The 17,868-nt window shown below is 41.0% G+C and overlaps 2 protein-coding genes across 3 annotated transcripts; both read left to right on the forward strand.

Moving 5' to 3' along the window:
- The first annotated feature begins 316 nt into the window (after nucleotides 1–316).
- LOC102306454 (discoidin domain-containing receptor 2) lies at nucleotides 317–10,615 on the forward strand. 2 transcript variants are annotated; one of them, XM_014337921.2, is made up of 17 exons: nucleotides 317–927; nucleotides 1,687–1,790; nucleotides 2,925–3,027; nucleotides 4,612–4,849; nucleotides 5,198–5,345; nucleotides 5,478–5,580; nucleotides 5,681–5,888; nucleotides 6,362–6,602; nucleotides 6,721–6,786; nucleotides 7,204–7,340; nucleotides 7,807–8,017; nucleotides 8,106–8,329; nucleotides 8,585–8,712; nucleotides 8,803–9,018; nucleotides 9,109–9,343; nucleotides 9,599–9,748; nucleotides 9,903–10,615. In XM_014337921.2, the coding sequence occupies exons 1-17, from the start codon at nucleotides 863–865 to the stop codon at nucleotides 10,035–10,037; spliced, it is 2,712 nt and encodes a 903-aa protein (XP_014193407.1). In that variant the 5' UTR covers nucleotides 317–862; the 3' UTR covers nucleotides 10,038–10,615. The 2 variants fall into 2 exon arrangements, with proteins under 2 accessions (XP_014193407.1, XP_042082099.1); XM_042226165.1 differs by having other exon boundaries at nucleotides 1,698–1,790.
- A 126-nt stretch (nucleotides 10,616–10,741) lies between these two features.
- On the forward strand, nucleotides 10,742–16,658 carry LOC102306130 (3-keto-steroid reductase/17-beta-hydroxysteroid dehydrogenase 7). The gene is made up of 9 exons (XM_005935695.3): nucleotides 10,742–10,964; nucleotides 13,191–13,394; nucleotides 13,515–13,607; nucleotides 13,724–13,838; nucleotides 14,600–14,794; nucleotides 14,898–15,002; nucleotides 15,098–15,154; nucleotides 15,249–15,347; nucleotides 15,499–16,658. Exons 1-9 carry the CDS (start codon nucleotides 10,930–10,932, stop codon nucleotides 15,631–15,633), a joined length of 1,038 nt encoding a protein of 345 aa, XP_005935757.1. The 5' UTR covers nucleotides 10,742–10,929; the 3' UTR covers nucleotides 15,634–16,658.
- Nucleotides 16,659–17,868: the final 1,210 nt, after the last annotated feature.

Here is a 17,868-nt window from a genome sequence, read left to right on the forward strand (position 1 = left end):
TAGTCACACAGTGATTTATGGAGTTAATTTGTTTGCTTGAGTTTTTCAACATAAGTGATGTTTTTATGCTGATGACTGCTTTGCACAGGCCAAATTAATCTGCAAGAAATCCTAGTTAAAAATCAATATCAAAGTACTTTAGCTCAGCATAAAACCCCTAAATGATAGCATGTGCTAAACATGAATGTAAACCCAGAGCTGGTTGGCTTTCCAAACATTTTTAAATAGGAGCTTTATGCCTGGCTGTTGCAACTGAAGATAAAACATGTAAAAAGCAATGCTAAACTTGCAATAGCTGAGCATAACGAATGCAACAGCAACAAAAGTTTATCTGGATGCTTCTGGGCTTTCATATGAAACTGTTAGCAAAGAAGGCCAATTTCTAATCCTTACCTGTAAGTACACACACGTGCGTGCACGCACACACACACACACACACACACACACACAGAGCATGGTCCATTTAAATGTAAGAGCAGTTTGAGGTTTTTTTTTCCTACTCAAACATCACGTCTCCTTCAGTTCTAGTTTATCTTCACATGAAAATGACCACCAGCCTGTTTCTGTCAGCAGCTCTTGGTGAAAGCTGCCACTGCAGCTCTCAGCTGCCTCTATACACCATAATTGAAGCCATTTGTGGATCAGGTGGAATTCTGGGATTTTGGCCTCACCTCAAAATCCCAAAGTGTGTTATTTTCTCTCTTTCTTTTCTCGGGCCAGTAGGACTCTTACATCAGCCTTCGTTTCTGCTCGCTCTCTCTTTCCTTCTGCGTCTCTTCCTCTCCTCTCTCTCCTTTCCCCTCTCTTTGCTATTCCAGAAAGAAGTCCTTCAGAGGCAGAGGTCACAAACTTGTGGTCCTGAATGCATCGGCGCACAACAGATGTGGAATATTTCCCGAGAAAAACGGTTTGTTTTGAGGTTCAAAAGTAAGTCAAACGTATATTTTTTTCTTTTTTTTCTTTTTTTACATATGTGGCTATTAACTCAAATGTCCACGTAGACATTGAGGGAATTTAGTGTCAGCTTGCCTAAGTTTAGTGAGAGACAACATGAAGGAAGACATTCACTAATTAACCTTATGTTCAAGTAAAAGTAGCAACTGGCTGATACTCAGTAAGGAATCAGTTACTGTAAAGTTACTCACTGATTATAAAAACGCCTCTACTGGAATGGTGGCTCTCAGGGATTCACTTTATTGGTGTTACGCAGTGTGTTAAATTCAGTTTTTTTACATTTCCGTTCACATTTATGTCTGAAAGAAGCCCTGCTGCATTTTTGCCACTGTAAAAATTTTGGTTAACGCTTCACATCAGTGACATTGAGTGCAGTTTCTGAGCAGACACGGACACGCGTCTTCACGTGGTCCATACAGGGTAAATAAAATACAGGCACTACGTACTGTCGTGGGAAAGAGCAGGACTCTGGGTTACAGAGAGGTCTGTGTGGGCATTTGTTGCTGTGGCTTTTAATAGTCTCCTATTATAGAGCAATTTGTAACGGCAGAGTTGCAAATTATGCCACCGTGCATCTCTGTGCACATGCTGTTGTGGTAAATGAAACCTTTGAATTCATCCCAAACATCCAAAATGTAATTACAAGTCCCAGACTTTGCTGAGGAGAATTTGCAGAGAGGATATTTGAAAAAGTAACACAGTAATTTACACTGGTTTATCTGATTTCACAAGCTTCCTTTCAGGCGTCCGTGAGATGAAACTGAAGATCATGGAGGTTAAATTGATCGCCTTCGTTCTCCTGCAGGCTGTCACTGTGAGATCTCAAGTCAACCCAGGTAGACGTTTATCTTTACCCTGCTGGCACTACGCTGACAAATACCCGCTCTTTATCTTTATTAAGTTAAGTTGGAAACAGTGGCCATGACTGCATGAGCCAATCAGAGTGATTTTTTAATTTTCTTCATTGTGTGATCAAAGCAGTGTAAGAGTCAGATGTATGGATATGTTATATTCAAGCTTAAAATAACTATTTCATATTCCTGAGGGACAAGCATGTTGACAAGATGGAGAGGAGGGAAGCAGGTTGAGGTGGGTGGGCTCAGAAGGCAAGCGTGTGTGTGTGTGTGTGTGTGTGTGTGTGTGTGTGTGTGTGTGTGTGTGTGTGTGTGTGTGTGTGTGTACGGTTTAGCTGTTGGTCAAGAAAGCAAACATCTTCAAAACAGGCAGACCTTTCACAGGCAAGGGGGAGAATTCGTGGAAAAAAAAAGTTAGAAAATTTGTAGGCGTAGTTGTAGGTGATGCACCCACACACACACACCTACTAACACACTCCCTTACACATATGAACTCATTTCACTTTCCTCCCTAGAATATTTTCACAGTCAAAGGCTCGCTTGTTTGCCCGCTCTCTAAAAATCCGAGTGAGGGATTTCGCCGGAGCTCTAACTAAAACTCAAATATAAGTCGAGATGGTGGGAAGTAAACAATGTCACTCTGCTCCCTCAACTGACTCTACGGTTATGGCGTCTTACTTGTATCAACGCAGGACTGTAATCTCTTTTCACTGCTTGTCAACCCGTCGCCACACGCACAACATAAGAACAAAGGGAGTCAGGCTTTTCAAACTCAAGCGTTTCTCATGCTAGAAATGATTTTAAAAGATGAAAAATGAAGAGTGGGCAGCTCTAATACCACTCCCTTCTCATTTTGCTTAGACTGGCACCTACACAGTGACGCTTCTGTTTGGCTTTAGAGGCCTTTGCAGGGCTGCAGGAAGAGGGCTAGAGGGGGAAGGGATGAGCTCTGACCACCTTACAGTCAACTACTCAAAGTCCAGAAAATGCTTTAAAATTGATTTTATGTAAAAGTAACCTTATATTACCCTCATATGTGGAAAGACTTTAACCATATCGCACATATGAAAGAACGCGTCAGACATTTATGTGCATTTGTGCTTCATGTGCTTGTAGAAATGTGCCGCTATCCTCTTGGTATGACCGGTGGGCAGATTCAGGATGAGGACATCTCTGCTTCCAGCCACTGGTCTGAGTCCACCGCTGCAAGATTTGGAAGGCATGTTTGTGCTCTTATACTCCACTTTCCTTCCTCTCATTAGATGTAGAGATTATAGTTTGTCAGGGATAATCCCTAAACTCAGTTTCTTTAAATTTGAAGAAATTTCCTAAACTTAACTGCTGCTTTCTTTTAGTAAAAAAGCACCGTAGACTTTGTGTCTGAACCAACATAGCAAGTTTTGTTTTAAATTGGTTTATCTTTTACTCAAAACATTTAAAGTTATTCACCAGATGGATTTGTATTTGTTGAATTGCTGATATATTTCATGATAGAAGTTCATCTTTTAACGTTCCAAAGCTCCTGAGCAGTGACACAAACAGGCTTGTGTTGAGGGTAAGGGGTAAATAGTGTTATAGCACATATTTAGAATACTTTCTTTCTCATAAAATGATCTCACTCAGCCAAAGAAAATATACTTTCATCTTTCAGCAAGCATGTTTAAGTAGCATGCTGCAATCAACCACTATTATTAGCAGTAGTAGTAGTACTGACCTGGTGTGAGGTGTGCTGTGGGATCAGGCTCCAGTCTATTCACAGCAGATTCTTTAACTGGTTTAAATCAAATCTCCATTGAGATTTGATTCTTCATCACATCTATTTGAAAAATGAGATCAAGGGGATTTGAAGTCCACACTCTTCGCCATGTTCTTCAAATCCCTGCTGAGTATTTTTTTCCAATGTTGTTTGGAAATGAGCGAATGCCACTGCAGTGAATGAGCGTGCATCTCACGTGTGAAAGCAACATCCAGATCAACGCAGGGGCCCAAGGTTTCATGGCAAAACTTTGCTGGCTTCACTGGCTGGCTCCGTCCCCATAGTGTACCCTGCTTCCATCTCTTCCCTTGGTAAACAACACACACGCATGCACGTGGCTTTCCGCGTGATGTAAAATAAAACATCATTCATTAGATGAGTTCTCTTTCCAGGTTGCTTCATGGCCCGGTTCTGGCACTCACTGTCTGTTGTTGTAGGGTCTACATGGGTACTCTGGCTGATCTGTGGCTTATGGTCTGCGACGTAGTTCAATCGTTGCCAGCACTGCAGTAGCTCTATTGCTATTACTGACACCAGCCTTTGATCCCAAAGTATAACCCTGGGCATCCAAGGCTCTATTGCAGGTTCACCGGCTGCCAAACCAAAGCATACGGAAACACTGCGTATGAGTATTTGTTCTGGCAAAGCTACAATCCAATATCACCTATATCCCTTTTCCTGCTTCCAAAATATGAGTTTCAACTGAGTCTTCATTTGCTGCCTAATGCATCACAATCCCTACAAAGTAATTATGGCTGATTAGTCTATCTATCATGTACTAGTGAACTAATTAGAGCCTTTTAACAATGTGTTCAGTTGTAACATGGAATAACAGGAAGTGTGCAAACATGATTTCTTTCAGACAGGAAAAATCAGGTACATAGGATATAATTTCATTATTCCTCACTGCTTTTTCCTCTGTTCGTATCTTGTAACATTTTTCCTCGCTTTATGTCTTTTCTTCTCTACCCTGTGTTTGTGTACCTGAACTCTGTGACCTCGGTTTCCTGTACCGACTCTTCCATTTATTTTCCTGCTCACCGTCAGACTTGACTTTGACAACGGAGACGGTGACGGGGCTTGGTGTCCTGACATCATGTCAGAGCCGGACGGCCTCAAAGAGTATCTCCAGGTGGACCTGCGCTCGCTGCACTTCATCACGCTCGTGGGCACCCAAGGTCGGCACGCCGACGGCATGGGTAATGAGTTTGCCCAGCGATACAGGATCAAGTACAGCCGTGACGGCAGCAGCTGGGTGGGCTGGCATGACAGAAAGGGAAGGCAGGTGAGCGTGTAAAGATGTAAAGATGTGTTCTTCTGATTCAAATAAGGTGTAAACGTAATACTAATCTGCTATTTATCATCTTAATTTGTTTAACATTGTCCATGATAGTGAAAAATTGAACTGTGTATATTTGAAAATCATTTAAATCGTATCTTTTATCAAATGTTAACAGATCAAATACTATATATGAGCATTTGTTTTTAATATTTCAAATGTTCACTTCTAACTGAATGCTAGCAACATGTTTCAAAAGCATTGTAAAAGGTGCTTGTTTACTATTATAAATGGGGAAACACGAACAACTTGAGTATTTGTGGGAAATGAGACATCTTTCCTCACCTCTGCCAGATCATCGAAGGCAACAGTAATGCATATGACGTGGTCCTGAAGGACCTGGAGCCTCCCATCATTGCCCGTTTTGTCCGCTTTATGCCCGTGACCGACCACTCCATGATCGTGTGTATGAGAGTGGAGCTCTACGGCTGTGAATGGCTCGGTTAGTCATGACACTCAGAGTGGAACATGAAACTTCAACCAAACGATATATTTTACATTACACTTTATATAGTAAAATGATGTGAGCAAACACTGAATCAGCTGCGTGTTCTCTTTGACCTGCCTGCTTTAGATGGCCTGATGTCCTACAGCATTCCAGATGGACACCAAATGATCTACAGAGGCCTGGATGTCTTCTTCAATGACTCTGTGTACGATGGAGCATCAGCTGAAAGGTCTGAGTTTAACAAACTTTCTTTGAACTAAAACAACATTTGTGCATTTTAAAAATGTGCATATGTGCAAACCTTAAAAAACCCCTATTTCTATCTTCAGCTCAACCATAAATCCTTCCTCAAGGCTGACGAAAGGGCTCGGCCAGCTGACCGATGGCACCTGGGGTCTGGACGACTTTCTCCACAGCCACAGCTACAACTTTTGGCCTGGCTATGACTATGTAGGGTGGAACAACAGGAGCTTCCCCAGAGGTTACGTGGAGATGATCTTTGAGTTCGACCATGTGCGAAACTTCTCGTCCATGAAGGTAAGAAGTCAGCGCAGGGGGTATTTTAAGCGAGCGGCATGAAATTGTAGAGCTAACACTTTGCTGAATTGAGCTATTCTGCACTATGCTGGGCAAGCACCCACCTTCTACAGCTGCTGTAAAATTTATTGGGGCATTAAAAAAAGAACAGGACAGCCTTGCTGGAGGAAGAAAAAAAATTACATTTTCTGTATAATTAGCCTGATCTTCGTGGATAAGTGCCGTGGCAAGAGATCAGAGATGTAAGATGAATGATATTTCTGCTACTGCACAGCTAGACAGATTAGTCATGGCTACACCTTCTCCTGCACCATCATCTCAGTCGGGCTCTGACTATTTTGAGCACTTTTAAGTAAAAAAAAAAAGAGAGAGACAGAGAGAACTGCCAGGTCGGTAAGGGCTGCAGAATAATAACAGACTATTTAAGTACTTTAATCATGCTTTTCTTATACTTGCACATCTCACCTTCGCAGGTTCACTGCAACAACATGTTTAGCCGAGGGGTGAGGATGTTCAGGCAGGTTACTTGTTACTTTCGGTCAGGATCAGAGTGGGAGGCAGACCCGGTGACCTTCAGGCCTGCTGTTGATCGTGTGAGCCAAAGCGCTCGTTTTATCACGGTGCCCCTCGGGGACCGCACAGCCAGCACCATTAAATGCCGCTTCCACTTCAGTGACCTTTGGATGCTGTTCAGTGAGGTGGCCTTCCAGTCAGGTAAAAAGAAAAAAGAAAAAGCAAAGATCAGGTGTAGCCTTTGCTTTAGAGACTTTAATTCAATAATCTAAAGGGAGCATGTGCCGTGTCCCACCACCTTTATTTCTTTCAATTACAGGCTCAGCAGTGTACAATACATCAATGGCTCCTCGCAAGCATGGACACCCGATAAAAATATTACCAGGTGAGCAGCCAAACCTCTTCTGATATTTTCTTATTTAAGTCACTGTTTTCATTTTTGAATATAGGGTAAAATATGAGATAGAAGAAGACATAAATGTGTTGTTACTGTTTGATTTTGATTTCATGTAAAAATCTGTTTTTATATTTCCTTGATCGTGTAATGCACCTTATTTTAGATGTGGTTGGACTTCTAATGCTTTAAAAGGTTGCATGACCTAAATTTCTCCTGGCTCAACACTGCCCCCTGCTGATAATAGCAAGAATTACTGATTATTGTTAGAATAAATGGCCGGTTTCTTATAAAATATAATGAAACAAAAGCATTATGTTTGAAAGAAAATTTAATTATTTTAGAATTTGATCTGTAATGAATTACATTAAATTCATGTCAACATCCAACTCTAATGTGGTTTGTTAGGGGATGATCCTACACATAAAGTGGATGACAGCAATACAAGGATCCTGATTGGCTGTTTGGTGGCCATTATAGCCATCCTATTGGCCATCATTGTCATTATCCTGTGGCGACAGGTCTGGCAAAAGATGCTGGAGAAGGTGAGAAAAAAAATTATTTTAAAATCATTTAATCAATTTTAGTTATTTGAAGTTACAGTAATGATTCAACATCCACAACTGATCATATGGTGTGACGTGTGCACTGAACCCTGGATGCACAAAAACATCATTCATAATTAGTTGGCAAACTTAAATTTGTTCCCAAATTTTAAAAATATAGAACAAAGGTAAACAAGAAGTAGACTCAAGAAGGCGATAGATGATCTATACTCAAATCAGCATTTTAACTGCTACTTTCTTTTGGGTTTCTTTGGGGGGGTTTTGGCTTCAGATATTATATGGAAAAAAAGACGTCATTTTCAAAAGCACCAGAGCTTTCCTTTCCCTCCATGTCAGTTTCTTCTTATATCATCACATGACAACACTGATGTCCTGCAAAACCTCTCAAGACTTTCACGTTGTAAAAACACCGCAGATACCAACTGCTTCTCTCTTGCATCTTCAGGCATCTCGTCGCATGCTGGATGACGAGCTCACGGCTCGTCTCGCCATCCAGACACGGGCCTTCTCCTTCCACCACTCGTCTCTCTCCAGTGAGAGTGGCTCGACCTCCAACTCCACCTATGAAAGAATCTTCCCCCTCTGTGCCGACTACCAGGAGCCCTCACGTCTCATCCGGAAACTGCCCGAGTTTTCTCAGTCCACTGAACGCCTCGGTAAGCTGTCTAAAGGAAATAAGTGAACATCTTTGGAGGTCAGCTACAGCGACACGTCCCATCCTCCGTCTTTTCTTTTCCAAATAAGAATCGAGTACCCCCTGCAGAGCCTTTGCAGCCGGAGGCTCCGATGGTGCCCCCCACTATGCTGAGGCAGATATCATCAGTCTGCAGGAGTCTTCGGACAACAGCATCTACTCCATCACAGCTGTCAACATGAATTTCTTTGCTGGCACAGATTCATCCATGAGGGAGTTCCCCAGACAGAAGCTCACCTTCAAGGAGAAACTGGGAGAGGGCCAGTTTGGAGAAGTATGCCCAGTAGCTCTAATGTTTGCTGGAGATGCTTTAAGGGCTTTAAACTCATTTTCTCTTCACCGCCATTATGCTGTTGTAACTTTATAGCTATCATTTATAAAATTCAATGACAGCGCTTGCTGCCTGGTAAAAGCAGCAGACTATGAAATCACTACATGCTGACAGATAGGAAACACTTAGTGGTATTAAACAGATGGTTTCGAGGGATGCCAAGTGGATGATGAACTGACAAAGTGCTCCTCTAAACAGGTCCACTTGTGCGAGGCAGAGGGCATGCAGGACTTTTTGGGTGAGGATTTGTCCATAGAGGGAAACAATGAGTCCCCTCTGCTTGTTGCTGTTAAAACACTGCGGGAAGATGCCAACAAGAATGCAAGGTAAAAGAAACTTTTACAGAGATGTACTGGTACGGCTTTTCATTCAGTTGCCAGTCAAGTTGTAGATTACGTGACCCTGTCGTTCTGCAGGAATGACTTCCTGAAGGAGATCCGAATCATGTCTCGTCTGAGGGACCCCAACATCGTCCGTCTGCTGGCAGTGTGTGTGGACACAGATCCTCTGTGCATGATCACTGAGTACATGGAAAATGGTGACCTAAACCAGTTCCTCTGCAATCTCAGACTAAAGGCCGCTGATGAAGATGAGATCGAACAAGAGGAGACGGAGGGGAAGACCATGGTCAGGTAGGTGTAATTCACATGTAATTGAAATGATCATCAGGGAAATGACACAAAGAGCCACTTAGCTCACCCTATGTATTTTCTCTGTCTTAGTTACACCACGCTGATTGGCATGGCAGTGCAGATTGCATCTGGTATGAAGTATTTGTCCTCTCTTAACTTTGTCCACCGTGATCTGGCAACCCGCAACTGCCTGGTGGGTAAGAAATACACCATAAAGATCGCTGATTTCGGCATGAGTCGGAACCTTTATAGAGGGGGCTATTACCGGATCCAGGGCCGAGCTGTATTGCCCATTCGCTGGATGTCATGGGAGAGCATCCTACTAGTGAGTAATCTATGGATTTGGGACATTATCGCCTCCATTTATCCGTTATTTATAGACTAAGGGAAATCTGACATTCCACTACAGTTTTATTGGGTTTTTTATTGTTCTACGATTATTGCTAATCCACATATAAGGTTAGTATAAGTTCTATACCGAGGTGACAGCAGATCAATTTTAAATATTTTATACATTTTAATTTTGAATTTTTAAGCTTTAAATTTATACCAATCTGTCTATGATCTTTTTTTTCCTCAGGGTAAGTTCACTATGGCTAGTGACGTGTGGGCCTTCGGGGTGACTCTGTGGGAAATTCTCACTCTGTGTAAGGAGCAGCCGTACTCCCAGCTCTCTGACGAGCAGGTCATTGAAAACACAGGAGAGTTCTTCAGGGAACAGGGCAAACAGGTGAGCTTCACACCACTGTACCTGACAGTCCTCCTGAGTGCCACTGTGGAGGATTTTAGGATGTAATAGTTCTCAGATATGTATGTAGATGTGTCTTGTAACACTTATAATACTCATAATACTGTATTGAGAGTATTGTGCTTCATCCTACCAGGTGTACCTGCCGAAGCCTCCCTGTTGTCCTGACAGAATTTACAAGGATCTCATGCTAAGCTGCTGGAGGAGAAACGCCAAGCAGCGGCCGAGCTTTCAGGAGATACACGCTCAGCTGTTAGAGAGCCTGGCGTAGCAGAGGAGATGTATCGTTCCACTGTGCTGTGCAGGGTCTCGGTTGCTTCCTTTGGTTTAGATTCATTTATTTGGAGTCAGACCCATAAAATATTCACTTTTTTGTCAATGCCTGCTTCTCAGAAATTATGCTCTAAATGGAGAGATATGTGAAGGTACAGACTACACTTAAATATAGCCTCCTATTGTAGCTATAATGCAGATAGTTCTATTCGTACAGTGCATTCAGACCTCTGTGTATTTATTATTTTCTTATGATTTGTTATGCTGTCTATTTATGCAATAATATCCCCCCTCCCTTTTCTTTTCCATCATATATCTAATCCTATTGCACATTTATTATGTGAGCACTGTTTTGTGTTTTTGTCTTTTATATTTGAATTTTGTCATGAGGGAAAACGTTTTCCTGATGAGATTGTGCTTTCGTATGCAGAAGCTGATGTAGATTTTTTATAAACATGTTTATGTCCTTTTTCAGAAATGAATTTATTGTACATAGTGGGGGAAATAGCAAAGAACAACGTTTTAACGCCTGTTGGACCAAGGATACCTGTAAATAAATAAGAAATGCTATTATTATCCTTCGTTTGTATGTTTGGTTTTTAATATACAATAAGTTTGATACTTTTTTAGCCTGCTGGGGTTGCTAACACAGCTGTACTTTCAACCGTTGCGCTCTTTAATCGTTTTGGACCACCTCGCTCTCTGTAGTGAAATCTGATTGGCCAGCTGTTTGTTGACATCCAATCACACCACGCAACTGCCTAAGCAATAGGCTGACTGTTTTCAACGGCATCGGACGAGGGGCTGAGCGTCCCCGGTGAATACAGCTGGTTTGAAAATTTGCCCCCGGTGTCTGCTTCCTCTACAGCCGCTGCTCATTCCGCTCAGGCATGGAAAAAGTCGTCATCGTAACGGGTGCCAACAGGTAAGTCCGCTAAAACTGTTTTATAACGGTTCATACGGACCACCGGGTGCTGTTAGCTAGAAGATGCTGTTCGGGACTTCTACTCTTCATTTTAAACAATGAGTTTCAAAAAACATGTTGGACTTGTTCAAGTATAACCTGTTTTCGGAACCGTAATGGAGGTTATTGCAATAGTTAGTTACACTACAAAGTACCACCTATGAACTGTATCAGTGCGTGTTAGTAAAAGACATACTGTAGGTTCATACAGCGAGAGATTAAAGGCCTCTAAATCTTTCATAAGCTGTCTTTCTTACTCTGTAATAATGTTTCACTAGCACATATATTCAAATGTAATGTATGTAATGTATGTGTGTCACAAGTTAAAACAAAAAAAAGAAGGTCGTACTCATGAATATGCATTGATTCATCTTTTGCATCTTTCGGCAAATTGATGCGTTCTCATGAACTTGGAATGTCATATTGAATACAGTGGCTGACCACTATGAAGCGGTCTCGTAGGAGTTTGCATGCCGTGAAGGGAAATTTCAATTTGTGTCTGTACCTTCAAACTCAAGATATAAGGGATGATACATATGTTTTATCGTCTGCAAAGGGGTCTTCCTAACCAAAGAAGCAGAGACATGCAGGAAACAAACAAGGCGACCAGCATCTGACAAACACATCATCCTCACCTGAAGCCTCATCTCCTGAACTGAAGTCAGGGCTCTTAAACACGGAAACATGTGTAAACATGCTCATTTATTCCCGATATTGTCACAGTTTCTTATTATCAGCCGATCAGACATGAGACTATCCTGTCCCCGGAGCAGCTAATGTTGGCCTCAAGTGTCCTAAAAATCACACTTTTCCTCTGTAACCAGTTTGATTACATTCTCACTTGATATGATAGATTATTACCAAGTATCATATTACTCCAGTTTTAGCCTCCCTTCACTGGTTGCCTGTAAGTTTTAGGTTTCATTTTAAAATTTTAGTTCTAACCTTTAGGGCCCTACATGGTCAAGCTCCTCAATATTTGTCTGACCTGCTGAAACCACATTCATCTTCTCGAGCTTTAAGGTCATTAGATCAGAGACTGCTGGTGGTACCACGCACTCGTTTTAAAACTCGTGGTGATCGGGCCTTTCAGACGGTGGCACCACATTTGTGGAATTCTCTTCCACGGTCTCTACGCTGCACGGACTCCATTGACTCTTTTAAAAAACAGCTGAAGACATTTTTATTTAGAAAAGCATTTGATTAATTTCCTCTTATGCTGTTTTTATAGTTTTATTATATTACATTGTTTTATTTGCTGTTTTAATTACTGTTATATTGTTTTATATTTCCATTTTCTGTGTTGTAAAGCACTTTGTGATTTTTTTTTATCTGTGAAAAGCGCTATATAAATAAATTTTACTTACTACTTACTAAGTCCAACACTAACGCCAGCTAACAACAGCTAATAGAGTCTAACAGCAGCTAACGTCACCAAAAACTCAGCTCTTACTGACAGAAAGGTCCGTATATCCTCAACCACACACCTCAGTATCACCATCATCAGACAGAAGTGACCTTCACAGACTTATTCACTCGCATCAAACTCCTTTCACAAACTTTGACACCATCCCAAGCTTTCATAACGTGGTCGTCACCTTCAGATGTCTCCAGCAGTCTTGTAAAGGTCTTTCCCATACACTCAGCACTTGCTAGCCTCCTTTGTTTCACTCATTGATGTCTAAAGTATTCTTATGCAATTGCTAGACTGTATTTATAAAGGGAAACCTTTAGGATAACATCATTCAGCCTTAGAGTCTAAAGCTCAAGAATAGATTACTAGTGGAAATAAGTCTGCTTCCCTGTGAGACTAGCTGTTTCTCCAGGTTTACAGCTTTATGTCAAGCTATAATAACTGCTTCCTATAACCCTTTACTTAACATACAGCTATAAAAGAGACGAAACAGAACACTTGTATATGTTCCTTTTTTTCCCCCTCACGTTCCACACACTAGTTAACTTATCCACTAAATATCACTTCGGAAACAAAGACCATAATTAACAGTACATGAAAATGGAAGCTTCACGTCACTTGAAAATCCTTTTTCATTATCTCTTCTCCAGTAACGTGACTCCAGACTATGTTTACAGTTTGCTTTACTTCATCTGTGAGGTAATCTCTCAGTTGTTCAGGGAAAGTTTGTTAATACGAGTGCACGGCTGTGTTTGTCTGCCATCTGTCTGCAGCGGCATCGGCTTGGCTTTGTGTGAAAGGCTTCTCACGGAGGACACACAGCTCTGGCTGTGTCTGGCCTGCAGGAACATGCAGCGGGCAGAGGCCGCCCGCAGCGCCCTCCTCACCTCTCACGCCGGTGCCCATGTGGACTTACTACAGCTCGACGTGGGCTCTGTGGAGTCGGTGCTCAACGCTGCTAAGGTGGTCAAGTCCAGGTGAGAGATGTTTGATGCCGCGTGCTGACGTCATCACACTGGTGATTGTTCTCTTTGTGATATGAACTACAAATAAGGAACTGATAGCTCAACCTTTAATACACATTTGTGTGTTTCCAGATACAACCGAATTGACTTTCTCTATCTAAATGCTGGAATTATGCCCAATCCACAAGTGGACATCAGAGCTTTTTTTAAGGGTTTATTTTCCAGGTACATTTCTAAAGCCAGTTTATGATGTCTTTGTTTTGTTTTGTTTTGTTTGATATTGGATATATTCAAGCTGCATGTCTTTGCTGCTCTATAAGAGTGTACCTTCCCCACTGCAGAAATGTCATCAACATGTTTGCAACAGCAGAGGGTCTCTTGACTCAACAAGACCACCTCAACTCAGATGGCCTACAGGAAGTTTTTGCCACCAACCTGTTTGGTCATTTTGTCCTGGTACACCACAAACACACACACATACAGCGCTGTCTTTTAACCTACAGTAGCATAAATAAACTTCAGGATACTGACTTTAATATGCGGATGTGTTTGACACAGTAAGTCAGCTACAAACTTTGTTGCTGTTTGTGTTGCTCTTAGTTGCATTGCTTAGTGCAGCAATGTAAACAATATGTTTGTTTAACCCAGTTTTTGTCTCCCCCAACCAAAAGGCACCTATTAGAGCTTTGAATATCTGTCTTCAGCAGGTTGTTTTGACCAAATTTGTAATGCATTGAGGTGATTCTATGGGATTGGTTAATTTGATATTTGGGCAAACATGCAGTTGAACGGGTGTCTCTAATAAAGTGGCCAATAAGTGTGATGTAGTTTTTAATGTTTTGAAGTTGTTCTTTCTTGGAAGTTTTGTTCCTGATGTTTGAATTATTATAAATTATTATCATTATTTACTTAGCATAATAAATGTGTCATTAAGATTGTAGGATCATCATGTAGTAGTGAAGCATCCATCAAAGATTGCTAAAAATAAAATAATAATTTTAAAGATAAAATATCTTTTGCTTTTTATTCTCTTACAAAATTTTATAAAATGAATATTTGATTTGGCTAACACAGTGAATTATTAATGCCTGCCTCAGGCTGATCCATATATTCTTATGCTGGCCTGCTTAAATCAGTGATTCATGCACCCCTCCTACATCACTCCTTACTGTGCACTTCCACCTTGGACCTGATATAATTCTCTCCTGGTTTTCCAGATCCGGGAGCTGGAGCCTCTGCTGTGTCAGACAGATCATACGTCCAGGGTAGTGTGGACCTCTTCGAGTAATGCCCGCCGGTCTGCCTTCAGCATGGATGACATTCAACACAGAAAAGGGACGGAGCCCTACAGCTCCTCCAAATACGCTTCAGACATGCTCAGCGTGGCTCTTAACAGGCGCATGAACGGCCAGGTTTGTCGGTCACGTACTCTGATGTCAGTGCGGTAACTATCACTGCAAGCTTTGTGAAACTCTTACGAGGTCACTGTGATTTATAAATTCTGTCTTGTGACAGGGTCTGTTCTCCTCAGTAGTCTGCCCAGGACTGGTGATGACTAATTTGACCTATGGTATCCTCCCCTCCTCCTTCTGGACTCTAATCATGCCCATCATGTGGTTGGTAAGTGCTAACTTATTTTATTTTTATCTTTTAACGTGACCGCAGTTACGTATGAAAAGACTCACGTTCATGTATTTTCTAATTGTGCAAAACAGATTAGGATCTTCACCAACACTTTCACCCTTACACCGTACAATGGAGCAGAGGCACTGGTATTTCCATTTGAAAATTATTACAATCATTTGAATATTTGCACTGTAAAGGCTCTGTGAACCCAGATTCATGGCCTGGTGTTTCTGCTCACAGCACTGGCTGTTTCTGCAAAAGCCAGAATCTCTGGATCCCAGAGCAAAGTATCACAGTTTAACATCAGGGCTTGGGACAAACTACACCGAGCCACGACAGGTGAGTAACGAGAGCCCTGTATTCCACAGAGAAAGTGCTCAGGCCTGTGTTACAGAGCGTTTTTTTTAGAGTAGCAGATGGTATTTGTGTGATGTGTTGCTTTTACACTTAACTTAATTCAGGTTTTCTCTGCTTTGTGTTCACGTCTCAGATGGATATTGATGGTGAAACGGCTGACGTCCTCTTTTCAAAACTTCTTGAACTTGAGAAAGGGGTCAGAAGGAAACTGTGTGAGAGAAATGCTGACAATGAAGCTCATCAGCGGTATCTCAATGAGATAGAGTAAAAGTGATTCTTTTGTACCGGAAGGTTTTGCTCTCTTGAAATGGATCCTGTGAAATCTGAACCAGTGTCACTGCCCTTATTCATCCCATCCTTCCCAGGTGGAGCACTGAACAGAGGGTGAAATGATCATGCTTGTTCTACCTCAGCCAAGGTCAAAGCTTTGGTTTATATAAGTGATTATGTTAACTCTGACTACTTCTGAGGGGACCCCATGGGAAGATTTTCCCTGAGTCAAAATGTTAAAGAAAGCTCTGTCTCAACATCTAATGGCTTCTTTCTTTGATCAAGCTGCACCTGTCCACCAGGTTAGACAAAGCTTAGCTTGGTTGTTTTTATGTAATTAAACAAATCAGTTATGAAGGAAATGCAACTGTTCCTTTCTTTTTTTAAAGTCCACCGATATTCCCTCAGTCCTCTGTCAACACTGCTCTAAAGACTTTCCAATCATACCGTGAACTTGAAGCACATCACACTGAGAGGTCTGATTTAAATAACTGTGTGGGCAGGAAGGGCCTTTTTGATAAGCTACTTTGAGCTCTCTACAAACCTCCTCACATTACTCACATTGTTTCATATTTCAACATGTTAATAATAGAAACACGCTTTGCATTTCTTGAAACTTTGTTAAAATAATGAAGATATTTTATGTTTCATGAGCTGAGCCTGTCACGGTTTCTGAACTCAGATTCACAAGAATCACTGTTTTTAAACAAACAGTGGAAGTTCATCGAGGGTCAACAAGTTCACGTGAGATCAGTAACAAGAAAGCGCTTTCCTGTTGTAAAGTGGACCCTGCTGTGTTTTCACCTGATAGCTGCATCATGTTTCCTGCCCCACAAAGTTAATTAGGTCTTTGTTAATGCCCTGAGGCCACTGACTAACCATCAGCTCTGTGTGATCTGGAGATCGTTTCCATACAAATAATAAATTATGGAAGGATTGTCAAGTAAATAAATGGAAAAACGTATAGTTTGCAATAGGACGAATAAGTGTGCAAGTAAATAAATCAGCTGCTTTAGACCAGTATCAGCATTTTTTTTGCTTATTTATTTCATTACCATATATCCACAGCATCACACCCCACTGTTAGATTTTGTTATCTTTCAGTCGCCTCAGATATCGACTCTTGCATTTACTAAACTAAAAACAAAAAGTCAATCCAACATTTTCTGAGGGAATATACAAAATACAACCAAGTATATTTTTTTTCTTTGTTAGGTGACTAGTAGGAAAGGATGTTTAGTCCTGTCCATTATCCAATGATTTTTCTCTTTTTTTGTTTCCATTTTTATTTGTAAAAAATGTATATGTGCTGGAGTCTAAAATCTAAAAAAATGTTCAAATAACTAAAGCTTCTGTGGCAGTTTTGGTAATGAATAGACTTTTAAATGACCTGAAGAATACAACAGTGCCTAACAGTGCATATAGGTAAAAAGTTACATTTTAAATATATTACACATTCATAAAGCGATGTGACATATTAAATGCCACACCACTACTATGTGCTACTATGTAATGGGGTCATTCCAAATATTAACTTTCAGCTCATTTTGCCTCTTATTTACATGTGTGTTTGCACGTTTCAATGAATTGCTGTACCTATTTTCCCCAACTGGTTAAAGCTGATGGCTGCCTGGTTCTTCCTGTTAAAATGGAGTTTTTCCTTCCCACTGTCGCCAAGTGCTTGCTCATAGGTGGTGGTCTGATTATTGGGGTTTTCTCTGTATTGTTGTTGGGTCTTAAAATATAAAGAACCTTGAGTCAACCATTCCTGTGATTAAATAAATTCATTTAATTTTCCAAGTAAAATATAAAGAAATGATGGATGTCAATTCAAATAGAATTTCATTTGCTAATAATAGCACGCCTTGAAAAACAGTTATTACTGCGTCACACAGGTGCACTTCTGTACACTGTCATATTTGTCAGACATGATGCAGAGTGGTGAATTGGTTCAAGTATCGATATATTTTGGCGACTTTATTTTTTATCCTTCATCGTATATCCCTCTGAAGTTTTGCCTTAAGTAAAGCTGCGCTGACCACGTGCGATGCATGTCTCCTTTTGGTTTCAAGCTCTTCTTGTAAATTACAGGAAAGTAGTGTAGTAAGCAAATTAAAAGTACATTTTTTCACATTATCATGCCTTGAACTCCGGACACATTTCAGAGACAAAGCCCAGCTTTACAGTTATGCAGAAATGTCCCTCTAAAACGATATTTTATCAAACCTATTAA

Source organism: Haplochromis burtoni, unplaced genomic scaffold, assembly GCF_018398535.1.
Source record: "Haplochromis burtoni strain Fernald_Lab_line unplaced genomic scaffold, NCSU_Asbu1 Contig_199, whole genome shotgun sequence".
NCBI lineage: Eukaryota > Metazoa > Chordata > Actinopteri > Cichliformes > Cichlidae > Haplochromis > Haplochromis burtoni.